The sequence below is a fragment of the Dendrobium catenatum genome, unplaced genomic scaffold (genome assembly GCF_001605985.2).
Source record: "Dendrobium catenatum unplaced genomic scaffold, ASM160598v2 fragScaff_scaffold_114, whole genome shotgun sequence".
In the NCBI taxonomy this organism is placed as follows: Eukaryota; Viridiplantae; Streptophyta; class Magnoliopsida; order Asparagales; family Orchidaceae; genus Dendrobium; species Dendrobium catenatum.
This window is the reverse complement of record NW_021318576.1, coordinates 1,960,231-1,969,994: the sequence shown is the minus strand read 5'-3', so window position 1 is coordinate 1,969,994 and position 9,764 is coordinate 1,960,231. Positions and strand designations below refer to the sequence as shown.

At 34.1% G+C, this 9,764-nt stretch overlaps 1 protein-coding gene across 3 annotated transcripts; it reads right to left on the bottom strand.

Annotated features, from left to right (window-relative positions):
- Nucleotides 1–222: 222 nt before the first annotated feature.
- On the bottom strand, nt 223–9,502 carry LOC110102175 (uncharacterized protein P8A3.02c). Of its 3 annotated transcripts, XM_020830382.2 has the most exons (6): nt 9,016–9,124; nt 8,878–8,925; nt 8,483–8,759; nt 7,019–7,050; nt 3,942–4,154; nt 223–606 (listed from the first exon to the last, which is right to left on the bottom strand). In XM_020830382.2, the coding sequence occupies exons 3-6, from the start codon at nt 8,610–8,612 to the stop codon at nt 277–279; spliced, it is 705 nt and encodes a 234-aa protein (XP_020686041.1). In that variant the 5' UTR covers nt 8,613–8,759; nt 8,878–8,925; nt 9,016–9,124; the 3' UTR covers nt 223–276. The 3 variants fall into 3 exon arrangements, with proteins under 3 accessions (XP_020686041.1, XP_020686040.1, XP_028553544.1); XM_020830381.2 differs by lacking the exons at nt 8,483–8,759; nt 8,878–8,925 and adding an exon at nt 9,216–9,502 and having other exon boundaries at nt 9,016–9,133; XM_028697711.1 differs by lacking the exon at nt 8,878–8,925 and having other exon boundaries at nt 9,016–9,133.
- Between the last annotated feature and the right edge of the window lie 262 nt (nt 9,503–9,764).

Sequence of the window (9,764 nt, the reverse complement as noted above, 5' to 3'; positions counted from 1 at the left end):
AAAACTATGTATTTATTTTATTCTTGACTGCTAATGTCCAAAACACCATATGAAACAATCTAAAATTGACAGTTTCATGTTTTGTTCGGAACGGTTTTCTTACTGCTTCTTAAAGCGATTTTCTAATTCAAAAATTAAAATTTTAATATTAAAAAATTACTTTAAGAAGCAATAAAAAAGCCGCCTCAATCTTTTATTTGTTGCTTTAGATGAAACAATAGATTAAAAGAAGGCAAACACCACTCTTTAGATGAAACAATATTAGAATTCAATAAATTAGATATCCTCAGCTGAGTGACAGAGCTTTCTCAAAGTCACAGAGGTTCTTTTCTTCTGAATAATTTCCCTTCCCTTCCATGTCTGAAATCCTTCTTTCCGATTGATCTCATGCTTCCATGAATAACGAGCTTCCCCGAATATCAACAAGAGTGAGCCAGGATTTAGTAGAACGGGAATCTTAACTAGAGAACCATCTTGTCCTCCTTGAGCCTTATGTGAACAAGTCTCTTGATCAGCTCTAGAGAAATGCATCACACACTCTGATTCCAATGAAACGATAGCAATTCCATCCTCAAATCGCAATAAATCGACATGAGCTGATATTCCCTACAAAAGAAATGGGATTTCTCAGATTTTTTTAATGTTTCCGAGTGCACAACTTGCAAGTAAAAATTTCATGAAAATGTAGGGTACAGAAGCACAAAATTGATAAATAAAATAAAAAAGATACAAATGGAGACTAAAATTCAAGTAAAAGAAAATACAAATTGCAAACATAAGTAAATCATCACACACAGCTCATCTTGCTCTGTTGGTTGGGAGCTTAGGCTATCAACTAAGAGGTCTTGGGTTTGAGTCTTGTGTATATGATGTGTGTGTGAGTCTGCCCTAATTGACATAAATGTTCTAATAAAAAAAAAAAGTAAACCATCACAGCATTTATTATTAGAACATGTTGAAGGAAACTAATATATAATTTTAGCAGGGTAGCACAATGATTTTAGAGTTTATTTTTTAAATTTTTGGATAGGAGGAAAGGTGAGTGTCAAAACATAAATTTGATATAGGCAGAATTCAATCTGAGGATTTTGATAATAACTTCCAAGATCCTTAAAAATTAGACTGGTTTGCACTCACAAATGGTGTAGAGATGATGTTTATAACAATAAATTTTACATGCCTAGATTCACAGGTCGAAAAAACACAAAAAAAATCCTATGCATAAATGGAAAACAACACTTCCACAATGAAATACATTCAAAGAAACCTCTCTAAGAGGGAAAATTATTCTGTGTGGAGTCCGGACGGAAAAAACCATCTGAATTGTTGAGTATTTGTAAATACTCAGCAAATACTCAGTAAATACTCAGCAAATAATCCAAATTGAGTATTTACAAATACGCAGCAAATCCGGACGGTTCTTCTCATCCGGACTCCGCACAGAATTATTTCTCGTAATAAAAGATAGTACAGAGCACCTTTGCATAATAACCTCATAACTATTGTCCTGCTAGTTTATTGGAAAGACACTTTCATAGAAATGCACATTGCCAACTGAATGATAAAAATACATTGCTATGAGCAGACAATGCAATACATGAACCTTAATTCATTAATTTGGTTGTATTTAAACTGCCAATCCAAGTGATCGATTTCTTCAAATCTTAATTAGGGATGTAAAACAAACTAGTATACTAAATAAAAAACTCAATGCTTGCTCATTTAAAACTTAATAATGTTTGTTTATTTAATTAATTGAAGAATTTAAAACTAATAAATTTGACATGTAACTTTGAGTCATTAAATTTTGCTTGTAAACATAATCTTTTATTATTCAACAAGTAGCTTGTTAAAAGCTTAATAAAATGCTCATTTAATGATGATTTGTTTTTTAATTTAATTGCTTATTCTATGTTCTTATATTAGTTTTTTTTATGTTCTATGTACTTCAAGAAATATATAAGAGGTATAAGTATGATTAAAATTTTGAGTGAATAGCTAAACGAATAGATTAAAAATCTCATTTTATTTTTTTTAACCTTTATATCCCATAAAAACCTTAAAAATATTGAATAAACTATTTCAATTTTTTTAAAATTTATGAATACATTATGTTTAGTAATAAGGCTATATGTTTACATAATAGGCATCCCACATATAATTAGGCTTGACTAAAGTTGGACTATATCCCGAATTTGATAATAAAATTAAAAAACAAGCTTGAACAATATTTAAAAACTCGAAATGTTAAAGTTAACTTGAACTAAATACCAAAAATAAATTAGATTTAATTGGATAGTATTTAACTCGGCTTGACTCATTTACAATCCTAATAATCTACTTTCATAAATAACAACCATACCTCATAATTTTCTTTCGCCTTATCCATAAGTTAAAAAAACATTAAAACAAATGTTTTTTTTACACCGATTAGAGCTAATTCAAAAAAAGAAAATAAATACAATAACAAATTTTAATAAATACCAAAAGTTCCTTCTTCCATCCATGACAAATAGACAAATCATTATTATAGCACATTTTGAACTAGAAAAACAATCCTAAAATTAAAATACTAATGGTTCTTAGATTATGTTTTATTTAATTCAGCTTTCCACGAACACTTCCCCTTGGCCCACGAAAGAAAAAAAAATACTTGTTCGAGAAAGTTGTTGTAACAGAAAGGGATGAACGACCATCCTCCCTAAAACCTCACTTGCTTGGAGGCATATGGAAGCTCACGCAACACAACCGTCCAGTAGAGCCAAAACCAATCATTACAGTCACAAGAGGCGCGGGCATGACATCCTGGAAGCAAACGTGCAAAGCATCTCTTTTCACATATCACTTATCCTAGTCACCCCCTTCATCTAGAGAACATAAGTTCAAAGCCTAATTATTTCCTTTTCTGCTTATTCACATCTTATTATTCTCCTCACTCGAGTAAGTAACAACCATTTGAACTTACATCCACTACCACCAAACACCCTGCCCTACAACATCAAAAGATCTTTGAAGTGAAAGAAGCAACTTGATTGTTGTCAGCTTAGATGCTAGTAGAAGTGCAATTTAGATAGTGGTGAATCGGTATTCAAGGTTTTGACATATTTGATATTGAAACTTTTAGGCTATTAAAGTGCAAGTTTACCTTGAAGAAAAATAAGAAGGATCTCCAAATCAATGATTTGAGAAGTTAGAAAACTAATTGTGACGTTTTTATGAATTTTAAATCAATGGTTAATGAGTTATAATACTTCTAATCCTATTGCTCATGGAAAAAACAATTGTCTTCATATGTTGCGGTTTTTGGCTAGTGTATCTTAGGGCTATTGAAGGGTTGAGGACTTGGAAGGTTAATATTTAGAAGAATCTTCAAGAGATTCAAGAGATTGAATGTGTTTAAGGTTGAAGAGAGTTAGGCTCGAGGCATATTGGAGATGAAACTTGTGTCATGAAACAAAGGACTCACAAAAACCTAGGGGATCAGACTCCAAGCTTTTTCAAATGAACTTTGCACATGCAAAAATATTTTTTTATTCAATGAATAAAAAAGTACAAAATAATATCATGTTCCTAGGCCCTTTTCAAACCTAGACAACTTTAGAAAGTCTTAAAAGCTAATAAAAATACTATTACATAAATTGATGATTTGTCCTAATACAAAAAGAAAGAAAATAAGCAAAATAAAAAATAAAAAATAATGGCCAAATAACACTACATATAGGTAAGAAAGATGAAAGCTATTGTTTGGCACAAACAAATATCAAGCAAATAATACACACCATTTAGATAAAAAATAATAATCATTATGTTTAATGCAAAATTTTAGCAAGCAAAGTAATGCAAAAAATTACCAAGCTACTTTGCTAAAATACAAATTACTGCTATCAAGTTTTGCATGAATACATTAATATAATTAGTAGATAAAACAGAAATGCTCACACCTCGCCTGGTTTGTACACATTTGTAATTAGCTGATCAAAAAGTGGTTCTCTCCACAATAAATCGAACGGTAGTGGTCCAGATTCTTCCATTTGTTGTTCTTTACAATCCGATTCCAGGCCATCAAGAGAAATAGTCTCACCATAGCATACTGCCTTCTGAATCAATCTAGAAAGGTCAATAGCCCAATTAGGAAGATCTCCAAACTTCATGGCCTACAAATATGAAACACACATTAGAGAAATATCATATTAGAAGATGCAAAACAAATGGTAAATTTAAAGTTTTCTTTAAATAAAAACACTTTTTGTCATTTTAAAGAAGAGAAAGTTAAACTTAATATCTAGATGTCGATATTCTAACAGCATGGTCCACACAAGAAGATTTAATAAAGATAAATAAATTATTGGTATGACATACTAAGAAGAACGAAAATAAAAAAGGAATAAAAAAGAGAGTAATAAATAGGTGAGACAGGGGTAGGATGAATGTGGATTTTGGTTATTTGAGGGGGATGTTAATGTTAGTATTCCAATAAGAAAGATCATTTTATTGATCTCTATACTTCTCCAATAATAATATTAGTAGTAGTCTCGGTATATAATCTTCATTTTTGACATTTATTCACATTTTTTCATAACAAATATATAAATGAAGCTCACACCACAAAAGCTAAGCGGATTCAGATTCCAAGCCTACCCAAGTTCCTGCTGTTGGAGTCAAATTTGTCCATAGACATGCGAACCTAACATCCAAGACTTGCAAGGCTCATATGATAATAGTAGATAGAAAGAAAAAGAGAAAAAGTATCAAAGTGGAAAAGAGAGATTCTAATAATTGTATTCCTGAATCAAGTACTCCCTAATGATTTCCTCAAAATTTCCCAATAACCCCTTATTTATAGGATTATGGGGCTCTAGAAAAAGCTATATAAAGAAACAAATTCATCTACAAAAGATGTGTAGCCCAAAAGTATGTAGCTAAGAAAATATAAATAATATATGGTCAATTGACATGTGGACAATCACAAGTGACAAGTAGACTTGCCAAATGACTAGTGGCAAGCATTACGTGCTGAGTAGGCACATCAGTGAGGGATGGTAATTGGCGTATAGCCCCGCCGAGTGACAATTGGTAGGTAGACTTTGAAGAGTGATCCTTGATCCTTGGCGAGTGCACTTTGGCCTTCAACAAGGGCACCTTCAACTTTCCTAGTCTTAAGTCAAATTGAGCTTAATCGATCTAAGCCAATAGCATATTCAGATATACATTTAATTCTTTGATTCTCCTATATCTTTGGAGAGTGGCTTACAAACAAGACCTTTCTTTTGAATGATTTGAAATTATTAACTTCTAAGTTTATTGGAAATATCCTCCCCTTAGAAGGAAAACTCAAGTTTAAAAAAAAAGAGAGAGATTTTGTTGAGCATAAACTTTCCTTCTTCGGGAGGCTTCGGATCTCCGGCAGGTCTTGTGCCTGGGGGTCTTTAGTTTGTCTATAGGGAATAGTCTTAAACTCAAGTCAATCTACCTTTTCTATGATTAGCCAAGAACTCTCCTTTTAGTAAATAAGTTTCCCCAAGTCATCAATATGTCATCTCTCTAATGAAGTTAGTCAAAAAGTTAATTATTGAGTTTCTACACTCAACTTGTTTTAATTTTTTTCTCATACTTCATCCTTTTATATATATAAGAAAATATTTTGTAAGAGAAGAACAAGTTCACCGCATTTTTGTATTTTATTCTAATGAATTGTTGAACTCTCTCATTGATGTATTTAGTTCTTAGGTAAGTTGAACACTCCCTTGACGAGTTCAATTTTTGGACAAGTTGAACTCCCCCTTTACAATTTTAATTTTTGGACAAGTTGAACTCTCCCTTGCCAAGTTTAATTTTTGGACAAGTTGAAATCAGTTGACTATGGAGGATGTTGTTAGGCCTGACAAGTAGGCTTAATGAGTGGACTTGATAAGTCCTTGCTAAATTCTAAGGGAGTGTTCCTTGAGTATTTGCAACTCCTCTGATCTGGTGCTCTACTTCTTGTAGCTCTTGGTTTTTGATCCTGAGCATCAGTCCACACTCACCACACATTCGAGGATGTTGAACTCAAATTTGTTCATGAATGATACTCAAATCTTACTTCCAAGAGTTACAAGGCTAACATCATAATAGCAGATGAAGAGAAAAAGAGAACAAAAAATGACAGAGTGAAAAGAGAGAAATTATAAGAATCGTATAATTAAATCTATGTGTTCCAAAAGACTTCCTCCTCCTTTGAAATTGCCTGATGATCAATTATTTATAGTATTATGGGGTTACATAAAAAGCTATTTAAAAAATATATTCATTTACATAAAGAGTGTAGGCCAAAAAGTATATAGCTAAGAAAATATAAAAACATACATGAACAATTGATATATGGACAATCACAAGTGATGAGTTGACCGAGAGACAAGTGACAAGTGGAGAGTAGGAGCGCTGGTGACAAGTGGTGAGTGGGCCCGCCAAATGATGGGTGGCGAGTAACAAGTGTCGAGTAGCCATTGACAAGTGGTCCTTAATCCTTGGTGAGTATGCCTTGGCCTTCGACGACCGTATATTCCTCATCTCAAGGAAGATTGAACTTGATTGAGCCAGGCCATTAGCATATTTGGATGCAGGCCTTGCTTTTCCACTTAAACAATCTAAGCATCACCAGACATAACTTGTAGCCAATAAATCTTACTTATAGCTAATTTATAAATCAATATCAAAATCCACTTGTCTGAGGCTCACCCCTCAATGAAGTACCAAAGCATATCTCAACTATCAGTTCCTAATATCTTTGTATGTTAGACTCCTTTGGTCATCTCATTGTCCTAGGTCAATTGATCACACCAAGAAAAATTTTATCCAATATGTTTATGTCAAACAAATAAATTCTGTGATTTGAATAAAAACTAGTGAAAAAAAAAGGAATAAATGTTTGTGACAATTCACATAGTATTTAGATGGAAATAGAAAAAAGTATTATATAAGTGATAAAGATTTCTATTTCATTTCTAAAAAGTTCAAAAAGAAAATGGAGAAAATAAAACACCTGATTATAAGAACTCTCAGTGAACAATCCTTCTGCAAATAAAAAACATAGTTAGAGCGGAAAACATCATTTGGTTAAGGAAATCTAAACATACTGACTGGATTTACTATTCTCATATTTTCTACTTTTCCCGTTGCACTCACCGGAGCCAAAAAAAATCATTAAATTGTTATAGAAATGTTCCATTCTACAGGAGCATAGCTTACATAAACTTCTATCTTCCACCAATATAAAGGAAAACTCTAAGAAACAATTTCTCAATTTTTTAGCATAACTTTATAATGTAGCGTCTACTTAAAAATAGAAAGGTCCGAGTAGTTGCACACAATATCGCCAACAGGAATTAAAAAAAAAAAATTGAAGTAAAACTTGAGGAAATAAGCCTACATGATTTAACAAAAAAACAGAAGCATATGGAAACTACTCAATCAAAATGAAGATTTCATGTGAAAAGTTAAGATAATTTTACCATGGCACATCAACAAAGAAATCATATATGCAAAGCTCATACAAAAATACGTATGAAACGAAAAACAAATTGGTTATTCAGTTGTAGATATACTTATGCATTGGTCGGAGAAATTATTTTGTTCGGAGTCCGGACGTAGCTATTTGTCCGGACTCCAATAAAATCACGACACCTAGATTGTACATGTGGATCTTTATTCTTATTTTGCATTCAGTTTTTTTCTTGCCAGCCCGACCGACCCGGCCTAGAAATTGCTTGTTTAAATATTAGGATTTAGGATTGGTGCTCTTTTTTTAATGAAATACATCGAAAGTTTCGTATTTTTTAGGATTTTAGCTCAATAAACTTTTCATGGTTGTTGAGAAAGAGGAAAACAAGGAAAATTCAATAAAGATGAATACTGGTTCGGAGAAGGAAAAGCCGATGAAGATTGGTTTGGAGGAAAATCCGATGAAGATGAAGACTGATTTGAAGGAAAAGTAGATGAAGAAAGGAGGAATGATAGTTTTTTCTGTACACTTAGATAATATGTCGGGGGTCCGACGGGGCAACGCCCCCTGGCATGGGTCCAAGGAGACAAAGTCCCCTGGCAGGATTCGACCTAAGTGTACAGAAAAAAACTACCATTCCTCATTTCTTTATCGGCTTTTCCTTCAAACCAGACTTCATCTTCATCAATTTTTCCTCGTCCAAACCAATATTCATCTTTATTGGACTACTTCTAAACTCCGAGCAACTTCTGGACTCCGTACAGAATAATTTCTGGTCGACAACTAGAATGGAGCTTTAATGTAAATTGTAAAGGAGAATTATTCAACTATACAAGAATAAGTGACAAATGCTCTACAGAGTGCCATAAAATCCTGAATCAACTACAAATACGTGACAAATATATTTTCTACAACAGTATTAAAAGGTTTTGTCTGAAGCCTCCCCTTCCTCTTTCCCGCATTATCCCATTGAGACTTATGGGGCACTACAATAGAGGTGCAGACCTGCAAAATTTTCCGAACTTCCACCAAGGGAAAGCGGTCCCTTTCCACCTGTGTTAGGCCAATGGGGAGTAGTCCAATCTCCACAAATCTTAGGACACGGTATCCCCATTATGCTTGCTAAGAAACCCATTCTTTTAGGGTAAGATCTAGTGCAGGAGCCAATTGGTTAGAAGAATCGATTACCGGAATGGGAAGTGATTGGATAGAAAGAGCTGGAAGCACTATAGGGTAGGTTTTGGAGATTGGGTAACAAGCTTGCTTCTTCACAAGCTAATCCCTGTCAAAGAGACAGCTTCACTGTATTAGAGCAATAGAATAATATAGTATTATTGTTCTAATACACTGACATTAAAATGATATTTTGGAAAAACTTCTGCACATAGCAGAATCAAAACCTGCAAAGGAGATCTTTTTTATACAGCATCCATGAAACAGATCATTCTCTACAATAACATAAAAAAAAAGATAGCATTTGGCAAAGTTTAGACGATGGATTTTCCCCTCTGCGTAGCAAAATTGACATACAGCTATACCTCCATGAATCGCTGATAAAAGAAGATTTTGATGTTTTTCAGGAAGGAAGTCACGGCACAGCCATAAGCCATCAATGCCTTCCACAGATTCCCAGCTGTAAATCTCGCCTTCTTTCACCTTCCAATTGACGCAATCGAACAGACATGAGAGCGAATAGAGAGAGAGAGAAAGAGAAGCAGGGCGAGTGAGGGGTACGAACCGCAGGGTAAAGGGCATCGTCGCTGCTATCCGATGATTCACCAAATGCGCAAGCAAGCACTTGCTGTTTATACTGGTCGTCGTCGTCTTCTTCCATTGTTTGGGCGGGGGTTATGTGGTAGCAGGATTTATTCAGGAAGCAAGCCAAATCCAGGATTTCTTTACCATAAATTCGATAGTTCAGCGATTTTACGTTGTTAAAATTCTGATTCTTTTTCGGCGAGGGGTTCGGGCAGACGCGGAAGGGGAAGAGAACAGAGCCTGCATTGGATGCCTATACTCACATCCACCTATGTATCCCACTCATATTTAATGGGCAAATTATTATGTCCGGTGTCCGGATGAAACCGGTGTCGCCATATCACCTAAATACACCGGGATCTAGTATATTTGAGTGACGTGGCATCACTTGATTGGATGTCCGGACATCCGGTGACCGGACGCAATAATTCGCCTGAATGGGCATGGATAGGTATGGATACTCCCATGACATCGTGGATGGATATGAGGGAGTACTCAACATTAGAGGACAAACAAATTTACAATATTA

Excerpts from the sequence above, each read along its gene's own strand:
- LOC110102175 (XM_020830381.2), bottom strand. The coding sequence starts at position 9,311 with ATGGAAGAAGACGACGACGACCAGTATAAACAGCAAGTGCTTGCTTGC. Across the intron at positions 7,051-9,015 it reads TTTATCAGCGATTCATGGAG|AAGGATTGTTCACTGAGAGT; the intron begins GTATAGCTGTAT and ends TTTTATTTGCAG. Across the intron at positions 607-3,941 it reads ATGTGTACAAACCAGGCGAG|GGAATATCAGCTCATGTCGA; the intron begins GTGTGAGCATTT and ends TTTCTTTTGTAG.